This window comes from Camelina sativa, chromosome 13 (assembly GCF_030686135.1).
Source record: "Camelina sativa cultivar CO46 ecotype springtype chromosome 13, ASM3068613v1".
NCBI classification, from domain to species: Eukaryota; Viridiplantae; Streptophyta; class Magnoliopsida; order Brassicales; family Brassicaceae; genus Camelina; species Camelina sativa.
In genome coordinates this window covers 7,601,388-7,624,635 of record NC_141892.1, presented here as the reverse complement: position 1 = coordinate 7,624,635, position 23,248 = coordinate 7,601,388, and the positions used below count along the sequence as shown (strand labels likewise).

General features: G+C 36.8%; 7 protein-coding genes and 1 long non-coding RNA gene across 13 annotated transcripts; 4 read left to right on the top strand and 4 right to left on the bottom strand.

The window, feature by feature from the left end:
* Positions 1-783: 783 nt before the first annotated feature.
* LOC104735940 (squamosa promoter-binding-like protein 7) lies at positions 784-5,814 on the bottom strand. 4 transcript variants are annotated; one of them, XM_010455833.3, is made up of 10 exons: positions 4,793-5,814; positions 4,150-4,322; positions 3,786-4,012; positions 3,638-3,712; positions 3,428-3,535; positions 3,039-3,156; positions 2,780-2,915; positions 2,405-2,558; positions 1,754-2,329; positions 784-1,485 (listed from the first exon to the last, which is right to left on the bottom strand). In XM_010455833.3, the coding sequence occupies exons 1-10, from the start codon at positions 5,368-5,370 to the stop codon at positions 1,183-1,185; spliced, it is 2,448 nt and encodes an 815-aa protein (XP_010454135.2). In that variant the 5' UTR covers positions 5,371-5,814; the 3' UTR covers positions 784-1,182. The 4 variants fall into 4 exon arrangements, with proteins under 4 accessions (XP_010454135.2, XP_019090710.2, XP_087337482.1 ...); XM_019235165.2 differs by having other exon boundaries at positions 3,786-4,015; positions 4,793-5,685; XM_087481356.1 differs by having other exon boundaries at positions 3,613-3,712; positions 3,786-4,015; positions 4,793-5,609.
* A 1,753-nt stretch (positions 5,815-7,567) lies between these two features.
* On the bottom strand, positions 7,568-10,625 carry LOC104735939 (chaperonin 60 subunit alpha 2, chloroplastic). 2 transcript variants are annotated; one of them, XM_010455831.3, is made up of 9 exons: positions 10,417-10,625; positions 10,172-10,322; positions 9,962-10,083; positions 9,634-9,841; positions 9,392-9,537; positions 8,991-9,297; positions 8,651-8,901; positions 8,275-8,478; positions 7,568-8,192 (listed from the first exon to the last, which is right to left on the bottom strand). In XM_010455831.3, the coding sequence occupies exons 1-9, from the start codon at positions 10,465-10,467 to the stop codon at positions 7,902-7,904; spliced, it is 1,731 nt and encodes a 576-aa protein (XP_010454133.1). In that variant the 5' UTR covers positions 10,468-10,625; the 3' UTR covers positions 7,568-7,901. The 2 variants fall into 2 exon arrangements, with proteins under 2 accessions (XP_010454133.1, XP_010454134.1); XM_010455832.3 differs by having other exon boundaries at positions 9,948-10,083; positions 10,417-10,577.
* A 257-nt stretch (positions 10,626-10,882) lies between these two features.
* LOC104735938 (glycine cleavage system H protein 2, mitochondrial-like) lies at positions 10,883-12,217 on the bottom strand. The gene is made up of 3 exons (XM_010455829.3): positions 11,786-12,217; positions 11,371-11,633; positions 10,883-11,174 (listed from the first exon to the last, which is right to left on the bottom strand). The coding sequence occupies exons 1-3, from the start codon at positions 11,865-11,867 to the stop codon at positions 11,046-11,048; spliced, it is 474 nt and encodes a 157-aa protein (XP_010454131.1). The 5' UTR covers positions 11,868-12,217; the 3' UTR covers positions 10,883-11,045.
* A 155-nt stretch (positions 12,218-12,372) lies between these two features.
* LOC104735937 (uncharacterized) lies at positions 12,373-13,251 on the top strand. The gene is made up of 2 exons (XR_015578533.1): positions 12,373-12,640; positions 12,910-13,251. It is a non-coding gene; the product is annotated as an uncharacterized LOC104735937 (long non-coding RNA).
* An 89-nt stretch (positions 13,252-13,340) lies between these two features.
* Positions 13,341-15,929, top strand: LOC104735936 (serine/arginine-rich SC35-like splicing factor SCL28). Of its 2 annotated transcripts, XM_087480365.1 has the most exons (7): positions 13,341-13,652; positions 13,768-13,845; positions 14,098-14,262; positions 14,382-14,437; positions 14,536-14,575; positions 15,374-15,580; positions 15,745-15,929. In XM_087480365.1, exons 1-7 carry the CDS (start codon positions 13,474-13,476, stop codon positions 15,749-15,751), a joined length of 732 nt encoding a protein of 243 aa, XP_087336491.1. In that variant the 5' UTR covers positions 13,341-13,473; the 3' UTR covers positions 15,752-15,929. The 2 variants fall into 2 exon arrangements, with proteins under 2 accessions (XP_087336491.1, XP_087336492.1); XM_087480366.1 differs by lacking the exon at positions 15,745-15,929 and having other exon boundaries at positions 13,347-13,652; positions 15,374-15,584.
* A 30-nt stretch (positions 15,930-15,959) lies between these two features.
* LOC104735935 (NADH dehydrogenase [ubiquinone] 1 alpha subcomplex subunit 8-B) lies at positions 15,960-17,933 on the bottom strand. The gene is made up of 3 exons (XM_010455825.3): positions 17,434-17,933; positions 17,078-17,301; positions 15,960-16,315 (listed from the first exon to the last, which is right to left on the bottom strand). The coding sequence occupies exons 2-3, from the start codon at positions 17,263-17,265 to the stop codon at positions 16,183-16,185; spliced, it is 321 nt and encodes a 106-aa protein (XP_010454127.1). The 5' UTR covers positions 17,266-17,301; positions 17,434-17,933; the 3' UTR covers positions 15,960-16,182.
* LOC104735934 (uncharacterized) lies at positions 17,572-18,478 on the top strand. Its single transcript, XM_019234306.2, has 2 exons — positions 17,572-17,704; positions 18,095-18,478. Exon 2 carries the CDS (start codon positions 18,120-18,122, stop codon positions 18,294-18,296), a length of 177 nt encoding a protein of 58 aa, XP_019089851.1. The 5' UTR covers positions 17,572-17,704; positions 18,095-18,119; the 3' UTR covers positions 18,297-18,478.
* Positions 18,479-19,071: 593 nt separating this feature from the next.
* On the top strand, positions 19,072-23,238 carry LOC104735933 (uncharacterized). The gene is made up of 9 exons (XM_010455823.3): positions 19,072-19,222; positions 19,486-20,998; positions 21,224-21,586; positions 21,688-21,808; positions 21,999-22,311; positions 22,399-22,471; positions 22,589-22,679; positions 22,781-22,860; positions 22,967-23,238. The coding sequence occupies exons 2-9, from the start codon at positions 20,882-20,884 to the stop codon at positions 23,099-23,101; spliced, it is 1,293 nt and encodes a 430-aa protein (XP_010454125.2). The 5' UTR covers positions 19,072-19,222; positions 19,486-20,881; the 3' UTR covers positions 23,102-23,238.
* Positions 23,239-23,248: the final 10 nt, after the last annotated feature.

Genomic DNA, 23,248 nt, shown 5'->3' with positions numbered 1-23,248 from the left:
TTCTATTTTAATGACGAGACGTGATTAAAATTGTTGAACAAATGCATGCGTATATTTATCTAGGGAGAAATACGTACTAACCTAATTATTAACAGCAAAAGTATAATGAACTTTATACAAACATGTCTTGTGAGATTTGGCTACTAAGTTTAAGCAAACTTCTCAAGGCAAAATAAATTAGTTTATGTTAAAATTAGCACGTTAAAGCTAGCGTTTGAAGAAAGGTACGGTGTATACATCTAAAGCCAATTAATAAATAGTTAGAATGTTGTCGTTTACCAACATTATGACTCAGAACTGACGCATTTCCATATGTGTGTCTTTCTTCATTGTTTTCAAATCTCACATCCTTTGTCTTTTTCTACCCCATTTGCGTTCTATGTTGCAAGTGATCATTTCAGTGCCGATTTCTCAATCCAACATGCATTTGGATACAGTAGCACTTAGAAACAGAACTATTATGATACTACTATCTTCCTACAGACAATTATTTATCAGTTAGTTATAAAAAAACTCTTTGTAGACAATGATATTTAATGCAAATAAAAGCACAATATTCTTGATTTCTAAGATTTAGAACGATCGATATTCTTAAATTGCAAAAAGAACAAACGGCATCGTTTACAGAACAACGCAGCATCAAGAGTGCAAGACGTTAGGCTTTCACAAAGATTGATACATGTTAGTGTATTTGGATTGAAAATAAAGAGTCAAGTTATAAATCGTGATCCTAGAGTTGGCCAAACATAAATAAGGGAGAAGTCTCAGGAGCCGAGCCATTGCTTGAAGCAGAAAAATGCACAAGATTACGATTAGGGTTTGTTCAAGAATCATTTCTTTGACCAAGTAACAAAAGAAAAAAAAAAGAGGTTACAGTGAGCGAAAGCAAACCCTAATATACACTATTCGATAAGGGATATAATCAATCACTGATCAGACCATTTCCTGTTATTACAATTGCAGCAGCATCACCAGTGTTTTAAGAATTTAGGAAGAAGAACACAGAGAAAGAGTCAAAGTACTCATCTGATCATGAACCATCTTGTCTCTTTCCAAAGAGGAATCTCTCTGAGAAGCTGTAGCTGAGCTCTGTTGAAAGCTGAGACAACTTTCCCTCTGCAAGCTTTTGATGAACACACCTTAGTATGGTTAAAATGAGAGTCTCTTCAATTGAAATTTTATTTAAAGTTTGTGTGCCAATCTTGTCCGGATTGCCACTGCAAGCTGTGTGACCTTGTTTGGATGATAGAGAACCGCACAGACCGCAAAACAGACAGCGAATGTAGCGATTAAGAAAACAGTTTGACGGGACCTGAATGTTAGGGTAGAGTGCAATGGTATACATGACTTCCTTGGCCAGTCTCCTACGTCATTTACGTTCATGACAACCTCTTTGTTTAAAAGAGGATCGGTCTCTTTTCCGCCAATATCTGGTGAACAGTCTGCCTGTATCCTCTCTTTACAATCTAATCCTGCTTCGGGATCCTGTCAAGATAAAGAATGGAAGGGCATTAATAAACGAATCTATGCAAAATCCAAGAAAAATAAACGAATCTATGCAAAATCCAAGAAACAGACACAATACTGTGCAGACTCTTAGGTCTTCATATCGAGCCAAAGATATCACAGGAAATACGAATTTAATTATCAGCAGTGGAGCAAGAAAAAAAAATGTGCAAGACAAGGGAAGATTGTGGCGAGTCCAATATCGATCAAACAGGAGAAAAGGGAAAATCAGATATTAGTGAAAAACCTGATTGAAGTTTACTATTTTTGATGGTTTATCCTTCTGGAAACTGCTCTCACAACAGCACCCTGATGAAGGAAGAACATTCCCTGGATTCACCTTTGAATCTTCATGGCTTTGATGCTTCCTGTTGGCGTCAATAGCCAAATTCATATTTTCATGTAGAAGCCTCACATCACAGTCACAGGTACAATGAACAAGACTGTCTGGCTCCATTTTTTTCACCAACGCTTCCAGATTGTGCAGTACGTTTCCCAAGATTGACGACGAGTTATTTTGTATTAGATAATTCAACACTCTATTGTATCTTTTAATCTGACATCGGTTTATTCTTTTCTCAGTGCATTCTGCAGAGGGCACCTTAACTGACCATGCAATATCTAACAAGAGGCCACTAAAAGTGCTCTGTCTCTCCCCAAAATCACTGCAACAGCAAGCCGAAGAACAGCAGGCGGTAACTTCTTGTCCCTCTGGAACTAGTGTAGCATTGAACTTCTGCTCTATTTGTTTCATTTCGGAGCAGATAGATTCATCTCCAATAATTAGAGGTATGAAATTTGATAAGCCAGATTCATTTTCAACCTACAAAAGGATTGGAGGAGGGCCGTATTAAAGAAAGCTACTTGTAAAAATGTTTATCATTTAAACAATTAGTACCTCGACAAACGCAGGGCCAAAGAGATTAGGGTCAGAATTCACAATATTGATCTTGTAGAACTTGTTATTACAAGAACGCTTCCCATCCTGGGCCGGTGTAGGTACAACAGAATAGTTATGTGGTAAGTACTTCCCAGAAAAAGACACGAGAAACCTACAATAAGAAAAGTTATCTGTAAGCTGCATTATTATTTCCTATCTAGAATATCTTAGTGGTCACAAGTGAAAGAAATCAAACCAACAAATGATAGTAGTAATCCAAATGCAACATTCTGAAGTTTCTTACAATATCAGCTTCATCATATGAGCTATAAGACAGAACTAAAAATGCGAGAGAACCCCAAGCATAGATCAAGATTAGGTTGACATACATACCGGCATTTGGGTTGCAGAAGGTTTTTCCCACAAACAACAAGTTCTATTGGTTTTCCAGCTTCAAAACATGTAGGATACACAAACTGTAGCTTCGGTGACTCTAATTTTACATCGACTCTCTTTAATGATGTTCCACCTATCAAACCAAAAATAAATAAGAATACACTCAAACCAAAAGTGTCTAGCTTACAACTAATGATTATCCAGTACGATAGGGAGAAAGAAAAACAGAGATAACAAGTAAAGCACATCAACTTGCCTTTAATAAGACGGAAAATCATGTTGTTCAAATAAACAGTCATCGAGCCTCTTCCAAATAGCATCTTTCCAGGTTTAAGAATAAATTCATCCAGATATGCCACAGGATCTTTAGACAACTGCATAAAGGAACAGATAGGAAAAGTTCATTACAGTGTAAAATCAAGTTGAGAGCTCACATGAAGAGATTCTAATTTTGGATTTTCTCGCTACATGCGACAAGCTTACAAATATGCACAAAATTTAGAGAAAAAGAGTTCCAGGTCACAGAAAAACATAGGCGCTTTAATGGTACTTAGGAGGGAAGCAGGTGCAGATTTTCTTTATGTTGTGTACTTGTGTGTGGCACCAAGAACATAGAATTGATGAGCAAAAGACAAAAGAATGTACCTTCGCCCACATAATCTCTGGCATTGCTATAAATACGGTCAAAATTGTACATCCTGGACGGATATACCCCTCCAGCTCAACAGGCATGGTGGACAACCATTGGAAGATCTGCAAATTCAGTTCATCACATGATATTAGTTCATTGAGATACTGTATACCATAAACATAGTCTCCGAACACTAAACTGTAATATATAATTCTTGAGAATACTTGATGACGTAGTCTCCGTGGGAACTCTGCTGGATTCCAGTCATAGAGCTTGAAAGAGATCCGACCCGTTGGGCACTACAATGAATTGAAAATTAGTTCATAAAGCGCACAAAACTTTCTGATGTAAGAGTGGGAGAAGAGAACCCACCACAGTTGAATAGGCGCTTTTGTTGTCATCACCAGAAGGTGAAAGTTCAAATTTTGTATCATTCATTCCTTCATCTGGCTGAGGTTCACCCGAACCTGTAACAGAGACAAAGTTGTCTGCGTTGATGCTATGGGTAAAGGGTACAGAACCCTGAGCGGGAATATGCCCATCTTCAAAAATCAATGAAGCCTCTTGTTCTGCTCTCTGGTCACTAGAGCATGTATTATCTGCTTTAAGATAAAAACATAGGAAAGCAAAATCAGCTTGAATTTCCAAGAGAGCTTAAACATTGATTATGATGAAAAGCAAGCAAATAAACCAAGAAACCGCATGGTGAAATATGATTTGTGCTGTTCACTTAAACCTTTTCCATCCTCAACATCAATTACGCTGTTATCATTCTGTGATGGCACTTGCTGTTGTTTTGTAGCAACGACTCCTTTATCTACAGGTTTCCTTTTCCGTCTGTTGTTGTGACGCTCTAGCTTTCTCCGACAGCTGCGCTTTCCCTCATCAAAGTCCGGGAGCACATGAAACCTGCCACATAGGTTTACTCTCTGTAACGACGGAAACAGCATAGATGGGACAAATACATACATACATAAACAATAATACTGACTACTAGACAGCTAGTAGTGGCAAAACCAGTTAAGCTCAGCCTATGCTAAAGAAAGAGGCTAGGTTAATGATATGAGAAATCAGTGGAATCAACGGTCTCTCCCTCAAGTTATTCAATTTCCTAATGAAAGGATTCAACAGTTTCTATTCGATCTTTTTAGATGATTTCGTGTTGCAAATCAAATCTCAATAAAAGATTCCAATTCAATACAGAAGATAAGTCACCTAAGTCAACCACAAAGCCCACGAGAGAGGCGTAGGAGATAAACTAAGACACTTCGCCCCAGATTCAGCTATCAAATCCATTTCTAAATTCCGTGGTCAAATTATCAAAGCTTATTAGATTTGCAAAAAAAAAAACAGAAAGAGAACGATAAAGGAAAACATACTTGCCACACTGTTGACAGTATCTCTTATTATCTCCGTCAAGCACAACAAAGGTAGCATTAGCACAACGGAGACAAACCCTATGCCTCTTATGGTAACCTTTAAGCTCGCTTATATCCACTTCACAACCGGGAACCTGACATCGAGCAACACCAGAACCGCCGCGAACACGCTTCTTCTTCGGAAGCTCAGCCTCCTCCAATTTCTGATCAAGCTCAGGACACGAACAAGGAAGCAAACCTTCAACGAAATTGGAACAAATCAACCTCGGGTCTCGCTTCCTAACCCGATCGGAACCCGAACCAGATTCATCAGGAGAAGGATAGGATTCAGATTCCGCGAGAGGCTGATGAGTCGGAATCAGCTGGGGCTGCGGAGGAGAAGGAACGGGAGGGAAAGGAGTAAGTTGATCGGAAGAATCGAAAGAAACGAGAAGGCGTTCGTCGGCGGCGAAGTCAAGGAGATCTCCCCAATCCCAGAGAGCGGATGAATAAGTGGAAGGATCATCGGTAACCAATGCAGGAGGTTGAATCTCCATCTCCGGGGGAGTAGGTGATTGAGATTGCGACAGAGAAGACATCTGAGAGTCTTCAAATTGAATTTCTCAGAGAAAACATTGAAAGGTCCATCGGTTGTTAGAGGAGGAAGTTGGTGATTTTTCGTTCTAAGGTTTTAGGTAAACAAATTTCCAGAAAGTCTATTGTAATTTCTAAAGATAAAATAGATAATCTAAAAATATGATTAGTCTACTACATTCTTCTTATATGAAATGACTCAGTGAACAATCAACTCGTTGAACTAATAAACACAATCATTATTAGTTTGTTAATCGTGCTATCATAATGTATTCACATAACTTTTTTCTTTTTTCTTTTTTTTCTTTCACCTAATTGATTCACAGATTCTTTGAAAAAGCTGAAAACTCATTCATCTTGAAAAGACTACTACTAATATGATTTTCAGAATCATTTTTTTTTTTTTTTTTGTCTTATAAATATACAATCACTTTCTTTTGTTTTATCGTAGTGCTATTTTTGGACTGGTTGATTTTATTATAGTAGTACAGTAGGTGTTACATCAAATTCTAAATCCGATGTAGATATATTGGCTTTCATTGGTAACATGAGTAAAGTTGAGTTATAGACTTAACTTATACATTATTTAAAAATGTTACCAATCAACAACAAAACTAAAAAAATTAAAGTTAAGTTTGAGTTACAATGTGTTATGGTTGACATACGATTTTGAGTTATATCCGTTGTAAAATTGTTAACTCAAAATATTATTCAACATCATGTAAATTTTGATGAGTTAAAATGTGGTAAGTTGAGTTATTTTTTTATTTAAAAAACGAAAATTCAGTTATATAATACAAAAAATTATTGTTTTTGTTTTTATTTAATTCATATATCAATAAAAATAATGTTTACTGTTTTTCTTTTATTTAAATATTTTTTAATTAGTTATATTATATTTTTCCTAAATTATTATTTTAATTATCATTTGAAATAAAAATAGGCATAGACCTAAATATGATAAGATTGTAAATATTATGGCATGCATGTAGTTAATTTTTTAATTTGCAATGTAACAAAGAAGTTTAGTTAAATTTGTTGTATATTAAAATTATTTTATTATTAATATATATTTTTTTATTTTTTTTTCTATAATTTTGTGAAATATATTCACTAATATTTTTAATAATTATAATCAAATAATACATATTGCAATCCATATTTTTACAGTGATTCATTACATCAAACTGCTGTTTTTACCACATAATTTTTACTGCACTTATATCGAATTATAATATTCTCTCCAACTCAACTTAGAATTAAATTATGTTACCGATCATAGCCATTATGTTATAGTTACAACTCAACTTACCATTTACCAATAGGTCCAATACAGTTACATACTTATAATTCTTTTTTTTTTTTGAACACCATCCGAATAAAAAACTTCTATACTTAATTTTACTACTAAAACATTAAAACGTTCCAAGGATTAAAAATCGTAAGAATAGCATTTTTTAAAATATATGGGACACCGAGGAAAAAAAAAAATGAGCTCCGTGGGAGTGTGTCGGGGCGTGAGAGACACGCGTCGTACGGTGGCAGCACGTGATTGGTTAAGGAGAGTTGCGTGTAAGCTACGCGAATTTGAGGAAACCAAACAGTTCATCTATCGTTATCGAAACGACGCCGGATCAGTGTTACTTAGGACGTGAGCGACCCAAAGTGCCTCTTTTTTTTCTTTCTTCTTCTCCAACAAATAACGGTGGATTTTGGTCTTCTGATTTCCAAGTCATTACACCACCAGGTTATAGACACGCGTCTCATCCGCCATGTGATTTTATATACTCCTTTTGTACTATAATAATCATATACTGTAGCTACTTTATTTCTTTATTGTGTTGAGTACTTTATATGACATGATTAAACAAATGACTTGGGGGAATGAGAATATTATGGCCCAGACTTGGAATAAATGACTTGGAATAAATGTTGACACCATGACCAAATGAACCACCAACAGAGACTTGAATTCGAGGGTTAGGTGATATTGAGAACCCGAGTTCGATCTCAAGAATAAGTAAATACTTATATGACTGGAGAGAAAGTTACCAAGTATTGATGATGGGTTGCTTAATATCGGAGTGGACTTTTAAGTACCGTTGAAAATGCTTATTTGACTTAATCGTTGGCTTATTGTATGATGAAAACATTTGCATATACATTAAATAGAAGACATGTCGCTTTTTAAGCACAAAATGATTTGAATATAAAACATAACTGTATATTAAAAATTGAAAATTAAGGAATCAGGTTTTACAACGTTGGAATCTTGCTTTACAAAGCAATTTTCTTGCTTTGTCTGATAATTAATTGAGTCGAGAGAACAAGTTTGGCTTCCAGATTAAGCCACAATGATTCCAATAATCTTCTTTTTCTTCATACTGTACACATATCATTGCATCACCAGATTTTGATGTTTTAGTTAAACAACAACAAAATCAAACACCATTTTGCGAGCGGAAGTTTCGATTCAGACAAAATTCTGCTGAAAGAGTTTTGGTCTTTGTGCTTGTTACCTACGGTGGTGGTTATGTTATGTGGTAGGTATGCCTGGAACTTGAGGAACGGCAGGTTTAGGCTGTTTGATTTTCTCCACTAGCACAGCTTGAGTCGTGAGAACTATCCCGGCAACAGAAACCGCATTTTGGAGGGCGAATCTTGAAACCCGACAAGGATCTGCTATTCCAGAGTTCAGAAGATCTTCATACCTTCCAGACATTGCGTTGTAACCACTTCTCCATTCGAGCTCTCTGGTTTTCTCCACTACAACTAATCCATCAACTCCGGCATTGGTTGCTATGGCCATTGCAGGTGCTGTGAGCGCCTGCAAACAAAAAGAGAAGCGATTTTTAACGAAACCAGAATGGTTCTGAAACAGGTTTGGTTTCGACATTCAGTTTTCATACCGTCGCTACAATGTCTGCACCTATCTGTTCGTATGAATCTTCCAGTATATCCTTCTTGATTATCGGGATCTCATCTAAAAGATGAATATAAGTGGCACCACCACCTGGAACTATACCTTCTCTCATGGCTGCAAATGTAGCGTTCTTCGCGTCCTCTATTCTAAGTTTTCTGTCCTCAAGTTCTGTTTCAGTGTGACCTCCCACCTGAATTAAGACAGGGTTAACCTGATATTTTCACGAGGACTCACAAGAAATAGCAAGAGCTGAAAACAGTTTTTTCTTTGTGTCTTACTACGGTAGAAATTAAGTTCTGTTGAAATCCCAACTTGTTGCAGCATATTATATAAACAAAAGAAGGGTTATCGTAAAATCGGACCTTTATTACAGCCACGCCTCCTGTGAGCTTAGCAATTCTCTCTGCGATCTTTTTTGAAAGATATGAATTATCTGTCTCAGCTAGATCCTTCTTCATCTGAGCAATTCTTGCCTGAATCTCCGGTTTAGTTGAATCGTCTGCGACTATAGTTGTCGAATTAGCTGTAATTATTACTCTCCGAGAAACACCCAGCTGATCTGAAGTTGCACCCATGAGAGACATGCCTAAATCTCCGGAAAGATAATCAGCTCCTGTTTTATATCATTTGTCATGTTAGCAAGTGAAATATGTCGTGTGGAACTCAACATGGAAAGTACAAATGATTGAGAAAAACTGGGACCTGTCATGAGTGCAATGTCTTGTAGCAAAGCCTTTTTCCCATCCAACATTCCTGGACATTTCACAACAGCAACATTAATCAAACCTTGCTTCTTGTTCACCACCAGTATCTCAAGCACTTCCGCGGATATATCTTCTGCAATTATAAGGAGTGGAACACTCAGTTGTGAAGTTTTCTCCAGTAACGGAACTAATTCCTTGGCTGAAGTAATTTTCTGATCCGTCACAAGGATTTTAGCTTTGTCGAATTCCACAGTAGATTTCTCCTGGTTTGTGATGAAATGAGGTGACATATAGCCCTTGTCAAACTGAACAAAAGAAAATTTCCTCATGAGACACAGTAACTCAATGGTTTGATAATCTTAACTATGGAAAGTGTGAAACTATAATTGTGATACAAACCTTCATCCCTTCCTCAACTATAACAGACGTTTCTGATGTGGAAGATGATTCAATGGAGATGACGCCATCAGGGCCAATCTTTTCCACAGTTTCAGCAATCAAGTTCCCCACAAATTCATCGTTGCCAGCAGAGATTGAAGCCACGGCTACAGAACACAAGAATCCCTTTCAAATTATTCCAAATTACGAAAAGATGAGGTCAAACCAAACTTAGCTATGGTAATAACTAAGTAGCAAGTAACCTTTAACATCACTCTTCCCTTTGACAGGAACACTTCTCATCATCAACACCCTGACCAACTCTTTAACAGTCTTGTTCATTCCATTCTTCACAGAAACAGCATTAGCTCCAAAAGCAATAGCCAAAGATCCAGCTTTGATCATTTCTCTAGCCAAAATAATTGCAGTTGTAGTCCCATCACCCGCTGACTCATTCATCTTAACCGCAACCTACAATACATAAAAACTCCCCAATGTTTCAGGTTTGCTGCTAATTCATTAAAGTTGGAACAATGAACTAAACAAGGAGAAAGAGGGGAACGAATCATTTAGCCACCATGAATGAATAACCTCTTGGATTAACGTTGCTCCAGCGTTCTCAATCGTATCAGGAAGCTCAATAGATTTAGCAATGGTAACACCATCGTTAATAACTTTGATTGTGTCTTTTTCAGCTAGCACTACGTTACGCCCTTCATATTCAAAACAAAACATTTCAAGACTCTGTTCTTTATCAATTCCAACTGAAGCAATTCTAAATTCGGATTCAATGAGTCTCACCTCTAGGACCTAAAGTACCAGAAACAGCATCAGCTAACTTATCAATACCGGCTTGTAGTGCTTCTCTGCTATCTTTGCCGTAGAGTATCCTCTTGGATCCTGCTCTCACCACCGAGAATTTTCTCGGGTTGTTCCTCTGACCACTACGGCTCTACGAGAGCGAGAGGAAACTTGTTCGGTTAAAAAAAACAGAAGATTCTTGGAGGTAAAGAGATGGTGAGAGAGGAGAGGAATTGAGGACTTACAGGAGGAATGATTGTCGGCGAGAAAGACGACGGTGATACGGCGGCGAACATTTCGTCTCTTCCGTGTTATGGGAATAGGATGCGACGGAGGGGGTTTTAATTGATGTTTGGGGTTTTAGGTGAGCGAGTTTTGTAAATTCGATTACCCGGACGAGTCAAGCGACGAGTCAATTTTTATTATTATTTATTTATAAGTTTGTTTTTTGTTTTTTCCTGGGAAAGAAAAAACAGAAATGTATATTGAAAATGAAAATTATTTTTGATAAATATTTTAGGAATTTTTGTTGAAAAACTTTTTTTTTTGTTTATTTTAAGAAAAGGTTAATCTTCTTGATTTATTAAGGTTAACCAAAGTATAACTAATTTAGTTAGAAAGCAAAAATTATACCAAAATGTTCTTGATTTAATCTGAGTTCATTATTGTATAGATCAAAGAAGGCCAATAATTTGATTAAACCAATCTGAATGCCAAAGCTTTTTGTTATTAAGGCCAATAAAATAAAGGAAACATCAAAGAGAAGGAGAGAGACTTCTCTCTTGATTTTCATGTATTTGACACAAATGGATTTTTCCGACCATGTTGCTGACAGTGAAATGCTTACAAAAACAGAACAAAACTAGAAGAAGGCTCAGTGCTTGGCATCTTCTTCTTCGCAGAACTTGGAGTACTTGTCTGATTCCATAAGTTTCTTCACTTCCCCTGCATCACTAAGCTCCACTTTTATGATCCATCCTTCTTCATATGGGCTCGAGTTCACCTGTCAATCCAACATATATAACCAAGAATCTCACCACTTAAGATGCTTTAACTACGTACATCAAACCGAATCAAGAATCAAAGAAGGTCACTCAAGATTATAGAAACGAACTTATACTTAGCCTTAGCCATATGCATTCCAAGTTTAAAATCGAATCTGATGATAATGCTAATGAGGAAAGTAAAAAAGAACTCACCAAAGCAGGGGACTCGGAAAGGTCCTTATTGACTTGAAGGACCTTACCGGAGATTGGTGAATTGATATCACTAGTAGCTTTGACGCTTTCGACAGCTCCAAAACTCTCACCTTGTGACACAGAACGTCCCACATCAGGCAACTCTACATAGACAACATCTCCCAAATGCTCTTGAGCGTGATCCGTTATGCCAACCGTCGCTTTATTCCCTTCAATCTTCACCCATTCATGTGAATCCGCGTATTTCAGATCCTTTAATACCACTATATAAACCAGAAAGAAAATAAAACTAACACTCAGCAGGAATATTTTTAACACACTTCTTCAAGATCAGATAATCCGATTAGATCAATAAAGGCACACAATCAAAACCGACAAAAAAACAAAAAAAAAAAACAGAGAGATCGGGAGTCACCGGAAGAAAACGCTCGATGGGACACGGAGATCCTGAGATGAGAAGCAATCCTATAAGAAGCCAACATCAATCTCAAAGCCATTTTTTTTTTTTTAAGTTTCGTCGGCTGGTGAAGTGGTGTACAAAAGAGCTGATACACAAATACTGAGAGTGCAGTCACAGAACCGGTGATTAGTAATATTCCATTATTCGACAAAAAGGGGGTTGGTGGATTTGCTTTTTGGCTTATAAAACATTATTATGGTACATTGGTACTAATGATAATGAAAGTAAAATTTAACATGTACTACTAAGTTTGTGAACATAGGGGAAAAAACTCTAAAATTAATTTAGGTTTAGTCGGAAATGCATAAGCTTGTTGTAGTTAAAGGGATGTTGTCACCATAATTATTATTCTATCCCTTAATTGACAAGTTCTTAAACAGCAGGAGCAGGGTACTAAATTGTGTTGAGTTATATATACTTCATCTACATTTTCACTTCTTTCTTTTCTTCAAAAACATTAACGTGTGTATCATAATCGAATTGACACAGTCAAAGGAAAATGTCAACCAACATTTTTATGATTCATAAATGAGTTTCTTTGTTTTTAAGATAAAGTCATTGAGATGTCAAATCTCTCAAGCGATCAAAAGGAGAAAAGTTGAGATATTCCGATCAGATAAATATTTCCAAGGTGTAATGAGTAAGTGGAAAGAAATTGTTACTTATGGAATGTGCGTAAATAAGATCAATGGAGAGCCAAAAGACCATTGTAGGCATTTTCTTGCCGGCGGAGAGGAAGGAACTCCCGAGGCTTTCTTCTGTAGTGGCTGCGGTTGCCATGTATGTTTTCATTGGAAATATGTTAAAAAGGTTGGTACATCGATCGCATATTTGTTAACCTGATTGTAGATAATTTTGGACTTTACAATAATTTTTTGTAGATCTTAAATCTTCTTAAAAATCACTTTACAATACCATGAATTTGCTTTGGACCGGATCATTTTTTTTTTTTGGTTTAATCAAACGTGCACCGAACTGATTGATCATATGATGTACTTACATGACCGATTCAAACTTAGTAGCAAGGTCACATGATCCACAAATTTGATATTGTGCTAATACGTTGAATACTTGGACAGGAGATTGATATGTCAACTGCCATAGTTAAGTACGGAAAATGCTTGAAAAACCATATGGCTCACATGGGAGGTCGTTGCTCACTAGATGGTTGCGGCGAATTCATGGCAGCGGGCGAAGAAGGAACCCAAGAGGCTCTCTCTTGTTCCGCATGTGGCTGCCACCGCAGTTTTCACGATAAAGATTACTTGTAGCTAAAAAATTACCTCACCACTAGTTTATTCTTAAGAGTGATCATGTATTGTGTGTGTAACTTTTAAATCATTTGTATCATTCAAATTTTGTGACTAGTGTGAATTATTTTATCAATTCCCTCAAATATATTAAGCCCATTATATTTAAAATTCTGTAAGCCTATAGTATTTTAAAATATTTAAGCCCATAAAAAAAGCCCAAAGACCGTATAGCAAAGCAGCTTCCGGCAAGTGTTGTTGTTGTTGTTTTGAAACTCTCCGACAGTGTCGTCGATTGCATCCTCTCTCCCTCCAAATTTCACTTTCTAATTCACATTCTTGCTGCCACAGAGAGAATAGGGTTAGGGTTTGTTTTAGACGAAATCTCTCGAGATGGCTAGAGCGAGGAGCCGGAGCAGAAGCTATAGTCCCCGTCCTCGTCACAGGTCACCACCGCGCGACCGTAAAACCACCTACGACGATAATCGCCACCGCGAACGCCCGTCATCTCGCGACCACGAATCTTCTGATCCTTCTGGTTTGCTCGTTCGTAATCTCCCTCTCGATGCTAGGTCTCTCTCTCTCTCTCTATTGTTCATCGACATGTGTGTGGATTTTAAACGATATTGTTTAATCGGCTCAAATTTCTGAAATGTTAACTCGTTTTTTTTTTTTTTTTTTTTTCAGACCGAACGATCTTAGGGGTTCGTTTGAGCGGTTTGGTCCGCTCAAAGACATATACCTGCCGAGGAATTATTATACTGGGTATGTTTCAACCTTTGTCTCTTATTGTAATCAGTAGATGCTTATAGTTAATGTTTCATATATGAGCTTTAGCTTTTCTTGGTTATTTTTCTGAATAATGTAAAATGGATTATGAGAATTGACATTACAAATGATGATGTTCATAACCTTAGAGATAAAGCTAGTTTTTATTGGGAATTTTGATGTTGTTGAAGTAGGTGTTGTTTGAGCTGGTGCCTTTAACTTTGGTTTTATGGTGTTTTGTGGTTTTAGGGAGCCGAGAGGGTTTGGATTTGTTAAGTACCGTTATGCTGAAGATGCAGCTGAGGCGATGAAGCGAATGAATCACAAAGTTATTGGTGGGCGTGAGATAACTATTGTTTTTGCTGAGGAGAACCGTAAAACTCCACAAGAAATGCGTACAAATAACCATTCTAGGTAGAAACTTTGTTCTTTTTCTTTTTATTGTAGCTATATCAATTTTTTCCCCTGTAAATGTGAATGCGTCACTGCGTTGTATGTAGTTATACTTTCAACTTCTATTTGGTTTAATATAGTGGTCATGGAGATTACAAGAGGACTTCACACAGATCACCAAGGCATAGATATCGTTGTAAGTAGCTTCTTGACCTGCTTTCAAACTTCTATGTCTCAGGACGACTGTAGTTTATGGTTAGATAAATACCTGACCAGTCCTTTCTTGTTTATCAGCTCATTCACGTTCGCGTTCTCCTCCAAGGCGAGATTCAAGGTCTGATTCTTATCTATTACACATTTGTTATTGTGTGTTCTCACTTTCTTTTTGATAATATCTCTCTTGTTTTTGGAACTTAATAATGTGAATGCAAATGGCACTCATTCCTAGTCACTTGTTTTATCTGCTAGTTGTGTGTGGATAATACAATGAGAAGGCACAATCTGGATATTTATAAGTTGATAAGTCTTGTAGAAACATGTTTATCTTGGGTGTTTTCCTCTTAAAACCGAAACCTGGATAGTTATTTCACCAAATATCATCTTCACCACTCACCAGTTTTGGACCTTTTGGTTAGCTAGAGCTTGAATACCACTTGGTCAACTGGTTATATATAATTTTTAGCAAGAAATTTTATAGCTACTACTCGTACTGAATTGAGGTTGACTTCTGTTTTGTTTTGTGTATGCCATTTTGTCATTCACTTAACTAATGAATGAATAGTCTTTTATTGGCCAAAGAAAGAATGATATTCGGAGAGATGTAGCCATTCAGTATTGTGGACATTAGAGAAATTTCACAAGATTAGATTGGAGAAATGAGAGTTTTGGAGTGTTTTTGGTCCAGAAAAGTTGGAGAAAATATATTTCACAAGTTATCGATGTTATCTTCCAGAAATGTGTTGAAGGTAGACGTTAGATAAAGAAGCAGTTTTTAATCAGTTAAGAGTGAGAAGGAACAAAAGCCATATGAAGAACATTAGTAGTATGTTTGCATTCTTTGTGTATTCTCTGATTAGGAATGGTTAGTTTTCTCCGTATGTAAGAGATTATAATCTTTTTTTTTCTTTGGCAGACACAGTAAAGGAAGAGTGGATGATTTGTACTCTCCTCAAAGGTCAAGATCTATTTCTCGTTCTCCTTTGCCCCGCAAGGAGAAGAAAGACAAGTCTTATAATGTGTCCCAAAGGCCAAGGAGAAACCGTAGAAGTCGTGGAGAGGAGAGGGTGCTTACTCCAATAAGGTCTCGTAGTCTGTCAAGGTCCCGTTCTCGATCCTTGAGGTAAAGAAGTAGCTGCATTTATGTATAATCACGATGCCTCTCTGGTTCTAGGACTAGAGCCAGCATCATTGACATCAAATTGTTTTTGTCTAAAACTGTCTTTGGCTCACATTAACTCTCTATCTCTAATAACATGTGTGATGACGTTATGGTGTTCTTTGCAGTCGTTGATAAATAACAAGAAGTGGGCTTCTATGATGGTCTTCTGGCTTTGAAGAAGACAGCTTTCTTATTAGTGAAACACTGAAACACTATAACACAGCTCAATTTCATTTGTAAAGAAGTCTTCAATATTCTCGAAAAGGCCTATTTAACTAAAGTATATACTTTGCCTTAGGCGTCTTAATAATCCACAAGCCTAATTACGAAGAAAACTGCATTACTTTCCAACAATCATTCTGTGCTGATTGATTAAAGAACCATTGAACAACGAAATTGAGCCATTCGGTTGTCTTTGAGAAGTCGCTACAAAAGCATTTGAGAGAAAAAAAATGGGCTGACAACAAACAAGAGAGAGTGAGTAAAAGCTCGTTCAAAAATGAACACCTTTGCTTTATTAGAAGATACAAATTAAAAACATAACAAGAGACTTGTTGTGATTCTCATTTCAAGGGACACACTTTCTCGAAGGCTTCTTGCTCTTTCCTACACAGATCAAACTCGTTTGTGTAGTAATACATACACCCAACATAGTCATCCATCTCCTTTTGGCACTTCTGGTGAAGATCCTTCAGCCTGCAAAATCCATCAAAACAAAATTAACGCTCCACAGGAGAAACCATATAAGCTCTGAGTGCTGCAGATTGATGGTCACTATGCTTGATGGGTTCACAAAAGTTTTATGGTTTGATACGATTATTACAGCACTGGATCATCATATAAGAGTAAATAACTTCTCAACAATAAAACTATGTTTTAGACCAACACTCCAAGGGAAACAAATGGTTTCTTCATAGCTTTTAATTAAGGAAAACCAAGACAAGCTGTGAGCAGAAGTGTCGTATGAATGTGTCTCTATTGGCCAACATTTACAATGCCGACCATGCCTGACAAAACAATGACTCATTGATTTAATCGGGTTCAAAACTACCTGAGCTCTATGAAAAAAGTTTTAAAAGATTGCTGGATGACATTAGATGACCCTTTAAACTCCATAATGATCTCATGCTTGTGGCTAAAGGATAACTAAACCATGTTGGAAAGAGATTCCACAAAACTGTAACAGCTACGTTCACATACTTATGCTCAATTAGTTTACAGTGTTGCTGAATAGAATTAATCCAATCCCTACAGGTCTTAATTTCGTGAAGTTTCGAAGCTTACACTCTATGACTAGAGAACACTATAAACCAACCATTTGATTACTCAATCACAATCTTCAGTCAAAATAAACGTAAGGCTACCTAACAATACAATCAACAACCAAAGAAAGCCAAAAAGAGAGAGAGAGAGAGAGAGAGAGAGAGAGAGAGAGAGAGGTGAGGTGAGAAAACGTACAAGCCAAGAACGCAGCGAGTGACATCACGACCTTTGTCGAGGCACTTCTCGGGGTTAGGATCATTCTTCTTGCATTTGAGGAACGCAACGTTCTCAGGCATACATCGCATACCTATATGCTTCGCTGACGCCGTCAACACCGCAGAAGTAGGGATCGGGTTTCCCGTCGCGTCCACCGCACTCGACATGGCTCAGAACCAAAAAAAAAAAAAAAATCGAAATCCCTAACCAAAAATCCGAAATGGAGAAACCAAAATTAATCCAATCTAATCGTAATACCGAGAAGAAAAAATCAGAATCCAAACAAAAAAAGCTGCTAACAGGAGTTAAGTATCAGAGAAAGAACATTGTCATACCTTTTCAACGGATCGATTTGGATCTTCTTCTTCTTCTCCACTGAGTACAATCAGAATAGAAGCGAGAGAGAGAAAACAAAACCAGGTGAGAGAGTAGCTGAAACAACAATGAGCCACGATGGGCCTAATTAGACAATGGGCCTAATTAGATAATGGGCCGAGGATAAAACTCTCTTTTTCATCGTCAGAAAGAGTGTTCCTTCTTTTTGCACTCCCGTTTTCATCTCTCTCTGCCGTCGTATCGCCGCCGTCTGGTCGCCTTCTTTCATCGGTAAGTTTCCGATGCTTCGTCTCTGTTTTTTGATCCTCTGTGAGTGATTCGGTGAATTCTGATGTTTCGTTTTGTGATTAGCGCAAATCTTTCTTGCACCATTTCTTCGATTTGATTGAATGATCTAAGGCCTTTTAAAAAACAACGTCATTGCATCTTTAGGTTAGTTCACCGGAACATCTCGAATGCTATTGTGGGCTAAATCAATTTTGGTCATTTGCTTTGAAAAATCTGAAAAAAAAAAAAAAAACAAAAAACAACTAGTACATGTGTAAATTTTGAAAAGGTTTGGTCTTTTTTTAGGTTTGTCTTGGTTTTTTTTAGGTCGCACGATGTAAATCTTGAATTGAGATTTTGATCGTTATTGATAGAACTCATATATGGTTGTAGAGTGATTTGAAGTGAAGAAAAAAAAATGGGGGACAAGAGGAAGAAGACGTTCATGTTCATCCGTCTTGTGTCAGCTGCTGGAACTGGATTCTTCTATGTGAAGAGGAAGAGTACCAAGGGACTTCTTGAGAAGCTCGAGTTCCGTAAATACGATCCTCGAGTCAACCGTCATGTCCTATTCACTGAGCAGAAGATGAAGTGACAGGGAAAAAAAACTCTACATTCCAATAGTAGTTTTACTTCTTATCAAATCAAATAACTTGTCAGGTTTTCGTAAGTTTCATGTTCTCAGGGTTTATAAAAAAACCAAAAGACTCTATCATCAAAATCTTGCTGTCAAAGAATGACTAATTGACACAAACTATATAGAATAATTTATATAAATCATCATATCTATGTTATTATTTATCACATCAAAGAATTCGAATCAAATGAATCGTCAAGGTACAGGTGAGAGACACTTTTTTGCTGCTAGGATTCGAATGGTGAGTTTTTCTAGAGTGTCTTTGGAGTTTCTAATGAGTTGTTTTAAGAATGACAAATTGACACAAATTAGAGCGTCTTGGTATTTCAAAGAGTTGTTTCAGGATACCAGAGGCTTGTGTTTGTTTCGAGTACACGCATGATCCAAACGTAGCGCAAGCTTCTTGAGTGTTGCTGAGTTCTCCAGAAAGTATCTAACCAGTTTCAGTTCAGTTGCTTTCCGCGTGATCGGGGTTTCGATGTCAACAGATTCAAGGGACGATACCAAAAAACGAGGTAACACAGCCGGAGGAGGTCCAGATTTCTCTGCTTCTATACTATAAGGTAACAGTTTCTGCAATAAATAAATAAAAAATCGACAAAAGTCCAAACCATAAATCAGTAAATTTTATATACAAAAAAAAACAAAAAAAACTTCTTTAAGAACTCAAGTTAAAAAGTTGCAAAGTTTAAACAAAATCATCACCATGGTAAGGTATTTCAGATTTGGGCAGCTTTCAAGAACTGATTGCACCAATTTCGGAGAGGCCTCTGAGGGCATAGAAACGCACAAACGGGACATGTCATGAAATTTGGGTAATGGGTTGAAGTCCCTGTTACGTTGGATGCACTGCCAAACAAACAAAAAAGAATAAAAAATAGCAAGTAAGAGGCTAACATAAAGAGAGATATATCAAGTGACTAAAAATATGATGTAAATTGTGTATAAATATTATGGTTTTTTCTAGGGTTTATAAAATAAGCTATCGATTTTATAAACCCTAAGCAATTTCTCAGAATTTAACTATACAATTCCGAACCAATCATGGCCCTTTAGTTTGATCGTTTACACTAAACGTAGCAGTGTTACGTAGATCAGAAAGAATCAAAAGGAAACACGTATAACAAGATCAGTCTGATGCATACAGGGTTCAGCAACGGAGCTTTTGTTAGGTACTAATTTACTGGCGACCGTAATTTTGTCGGAGAGATTACAAGCGACAGACGCCACAGACCTAGCAAATTTACTGCGTGCTAATTAAGTAATAATAAAAGGTCAGTATTGTCTCTTTGCATATAGAGATTTATACAAATATGTACATTATATATATATATTAGGTTGTATAATTTATGGTTTTATTTCATAAAATAATCTTAGTAATTAGAAAGAAAAAAAAAAGTAATTTGGTTTTTGATGTTCTCGTAAGCTCCGACTCTTTTTTTTTTTTTGTCTTTCGTTTTTTTTTGTCTAGGCAAATATTTTTTGTCCAATCCAAACCTATTACAAATGTGTTATTTGACTCAGACCGGGGCAGCCTAATTGATAACACGGGTCTGAGTCCTTGAATTGAATATAGTAAATGTCCTATATACTACTCTCTTCTTTTCTTCTTTGTGTGTTGGTAAGTGATAGTGACAGGACATAATTTCCTCGTACAAACTTTGACAATAACAAAAAGAAAAAAAACACAAAACGAAGTTAAATTGTGTGGATGGCATATAACTTAATAATCTTTACAAGCTTTTGACCTCAAAAAAAAGGAAAAAAAACGGAAAAAAAAAAAGAGATACAAACTGCATTGTGTGAAACACACTCATCTATTTGGGTGTGAGATCTCTCTTAATCATCATCAACATATAAAGAAGACACTTACAGTATTTGTAAGGAATTATGTAATGTAGAGTCATCGATCCATTAATTACCTTTTGCTTTGAACATTCTTGTTTTATCCATGCTTATTTATACCCTAGGCTATTTAAGAAGCAGAATTTACAATTAATGATCAACCGTCAACGTACGTAACTTTGGAAATGGATGTTTTTTTTGGTTATTATTATATGATCTTGTCTCTACTTTTAAGTTTCCTGGAAAGCTTTGTTTGCCAAGAAGACTCTCTCAACTCTCAAGTCTCAAATTGCATTATTTGTTTTGTTGGTGTGGTGGTCTTCCTTCCATAGTAAAAGTATTATTCAGTTCTAGACTCTAGAGAGTTTGGGTTTGACTAATTTATTTTCTTTACTTCAAATTATGTATATATATATATATAAAACAAAGGTAATTGGATCATAGGTAATAATTAAAAAGTTTGACTGATGTTTTACCTTCTTTATTCCTTTTTAATTTTTTTTTTTTTTTAATACAATTGGCTGAAAGAGCAGTAAATGCTAGATTATCTGGAGAAGCATGCATACAAAACACACTTCAATTTTACCAGAAAATAAACGACAAATTTTTTTTCTCAAATCCCTCTTCTAAGATTTGCTTCTCCCCTTGGCTCTCTGAATCTTTTTGGAGTTCGATCGAACTTGGTTTCGATTATAATAATGGAAGAATCTTCAATTCAACCACTCAGAACTTGTCTTCCCGCTACTGGTTCTTCATCGCCATCTTCTTCGATTCCTCCTCCTCCTCCTGCTAGTTCTTCTTCTTTTTCTTCTCAGGTATTTGATTGTATTTTTATTGGGTTTTGATTGTATTTTGCTAAATCGCTTTAAAAAAAAATCCTATCTTGGCTCTTGGGTTTTACATTTTCTTAGCTCGAACTTGTTTCGTTTCGTTTGTGGTTATGAGATTGGTTTCTTCAAAACTTATGCTTCATTGTAGAATTGTTAGAAAAGGTTCTGTATTTTACCAGTCTTGAGATTTTTTTTTTTTTAAATCACAAGGTTAAAGAACAAGAATCTTCTACTGAAGGTGATGGTGTCTCCAGATCTCAACCAAGTACTGGAAACCAATTGGATGTTTCAATCCAAATACCACCAAAAGGAGCTATGCCCACTTTAGGAATCTTGCGGAACTTGAGTCTCAAAAGGAAGTCTTCTCTACCTAACTATGAGAGAAGACTGTTACTAAGTCCTAGTGTTTCAGAAACCAGCAGTGAAAAGCCTCTTGTTGCAAGTCCCATCACTTCGCCTTATTGGAAAAGGTGTTTGTCACTTCCTTCTACTAATGCTGCTAGATTGTCAATGGCTGCATCTACTCCTCCTGTTTCAGCTGTGGTGGTTCATAGTGAACAACCTAAATCTAATGTGAGTTCTTTTCGTGTCTGTGTGTTGAAGGATTTGAATGTTTTTTTCGTAAAGGAACTTACTTTTCAAGAGTGTAAAGATTGGAGTTTTGTTTGGTGCAGAAAGATGGTGTTCATGCATCAGTTTCAAGATCCTTGTCAATGCCCGGGAGAAACAAAGTCATTGTACGAGCTGTTTCTTTTGACGATAACAAGAATCACATTTCGAACGAAGCAAGTGGCGGTATGTTCTATTGAGCTCATTTTGGTTTTGTTTTGGTGGTTGCTTTATGAATTCATGGGAAGGCTGAGTGTTGGAATAGATTGATTCACTAGAAGCTTTATCAATTCCAAGAAATTTGATTGTCCTTTGATCAGTGAAACGGCAAGTTCACACTCTTATGTTCCTTCTTTCATCTGTTTTTGATTGGCAGATCAAATCACTCCGGGTCCCGCTGAAGAATCAGAAGAAGAAATCCCTGAAGAAGAAGCAGTTTGCCGGATATGTCTTGATGTGTGTGAAGAAGGTAACACACTGAAAATGGAATGCAGTTGCAAAGGTGACCTCAGACTCGTTCACGAACACTGTGCCATTAAGTGGTTTAGTACAAAGGGAACGCGAACCTGCGATGTTTGCAGACAAGAAGTCCGAAACTTACCAGTGATTTTGCTTCGTGTCCCAACAATTAATCAACTCACCAATAGACGGGAACTCACTCAGCAGAGTTCACAGCCACAAACCATTAGGTAAATCAGACGGCTATAGATTTCTTTTTTCCCTTTCAGAAGTTCCTTGAATAAATCTAACAACGGACGATCGAATAATTGGTGCAGTGTTGGGCAAGAGTTTGTAGTGCTTGTACTCATTAGCACCGTCTGCTACTTCTTCTTCCTTGAACATTTACTGGTACTGCTTCCTTTTTCTTACCTTGAGTATATCATTACAGAGATCCTATCTTTCATTACAAAGATCTTACCTTTCATTAAGAAGACAACATAACATGTAACCGTGTTTGTTCTGTAGATTCGTGACTTGAAGTCACAGGCAGTCTTTGTAGCAGCGCCATTTTCATTCACCTTAGCTCTCTTAGCCTCAACTTTTGCCGTCATCCTCGGTATGATACTACTCCCTATAGAAAATCTCCAATATCCTTAATTCGTCTCCTAACAGGCTAACACAAATATATACTGTTGATTGTTACCTCCGGACTGACAGCGATCAGAGAATACATATGGACATACGCCGCTCTCGAGTTTGCATTAGTAGCCTTACTTCTCCATCTGTTATATGCTACAGTAAGTAATACTAAACCGTATGTTTTAAGCAAAATTCTTTAACACTTAATCTCAGACCTCCAATTGGAACAACTTACTCATGGAAAGATCATTTGTTTTTTTACAGCTTGAGGTGCCGGTTATCTATGCGATGCTTTTCGCGGGGATTATGGGTTTCGGGATAGCAATGGGCTTAAACTTGTTGTGCATATGTTATTCCTCTCACCGTGTGCGGTTTCCGCAGAATCCAAACTTGGTGTAAAAGAAAGTTTCTTCTATTCTTATAGCTTGGATAGTTGGATATGAAAGAGCAAATTGCTGAATAGATAGATCGGTTTGTTGTACTTTTGTATGTGAAGATACATTTTTTGTGAATGAGGAGATCAGATTTTACTTCTTTTTGAATGTC

Bases quoted from the DNA above. Each gene is read 5' to 3' on its own strand.
- LOC104735939 (XM_010455831.3), bottom strand. From the start codon at position 10,467: ATGTTCGCCGCCGTATCACCGTCGTCTTTCTCGCCGACAATCATTCCT. The intron at 9,298-9,391 runs GTTTGTATCACA...TCTTTTGTTCAG, and splicing joins TAGTTGAGGAAGGGATGAAG to TTTGACAAGGGCTATATGTC. The intron at 8,193-8,274 runs GTATGAAAACTG...TTTTGTTTGCAG, and splicing joins GTGCAGACATTGTAGCGACG to GCGCTCACAGCACCTGCAAT.
- LOC104735936 (XM_087480365.1), top strand. From the start codon at position 13,474: ATGGCTAGAGCGAGGAGCCGGAGCAGAAGCTATAGTCCCCGTCCTCGT. The intron at 14,263-14,381 runs GTAGAAACTTTG...GGTTTAATATAG, and splicing joins CGTACAAATAACCATTCTAG to TGGTCATGGAGATTACAAGA. The intron at 14,576-15,373 runs GTCTGATTCTTA...TTTCTTTGGCAG, and splicing joins CCTCCAAGGCGAGATTCAAG to ACACAGTAAAGGAAGAGTGG.
- LOC104735938 (XM_010455829.3), bottom strand. From the start codon at position 11,867: ATGGCTTTGAGATTGATGTTGGCTTCTTATAGGATTGCTTCTCATCTC. The intron at 11,634-11,785 runs GTGACTCCCGAT...TGGTTTATATAG, and splicing joins CCATCGAGCGTTTTCTTCCG to TGGTATTAAAGGATCTGAAA. The intron at 11,175-11,370 runs GTGAGTTCTTTT...TTGGATTGACAG, and splicing joins TTTCCGAGTCCCCTGCTTTG to GTGAACTCGAGCCCATATGA.
- LOC104735933 (XM_010455823.3), top strand. From the start codon at position 20,882: ATGGAAGAATCTTCAATTCAACCACTCAGAACTTGTCTTCCCGCTACT. The intron at 21,587-21,687 runs GTGAGTTCTTTT...TGTTTGGTGCAG, and splicing joins GTGAACAACCTAAATCTAAT to AAAGATGGTGTTCATGCATC. The intron at 22,680-22,780 runs GTATGATACTAC...CCGGACTGACAG, and splicing joins AACTTTTGCCGTCATCCTCG to CGATCAGAGAATACATATGG.
- LOC104735940 (XM_019235165.2), bottom strand. From the start codon at position 5,370: ATGTCTTCTCTGTCGCAATCTCAATCACCTACTCCCCCGGAGATGGAG. The intron at 4,016-4,149 runs GTTTAAGTGAAC...TTTATCTTAAAG, and splicing joins TGATGTTGAGGATGGAAAAG to CAGATAATACATGCTCTAGT. The intron at 3,536-3,637 runs GTATTCTCAAGA...CTGAATTTGCAG, and splicing joins CACGGAGACTACGTCATCAA to ATCTTCCAATGGTTGTCCAC.
- LOC104735935 (XM_010455825.3), bottom strand. From the start codon at position 17,265: ATGTCGAGTGCGGTGGACGCGACGGGAAACCCGATCCCTACTTCTGCG. The intron at 16,316-17,077 runs GTACGTTTTCTC...TGGATTTTGCAG, and splicing joins ACTCGCTGCGTTCTTGGCTT to GCTGAAGGATCTTCACCAGA.
- LOC104735934 (XM_019234306.2), top strand. From the start codon at position 18,120: ATGGGGGACAAGAGGAAGAAGACGTTCATGTTCATCCGTCTTGTGTCA.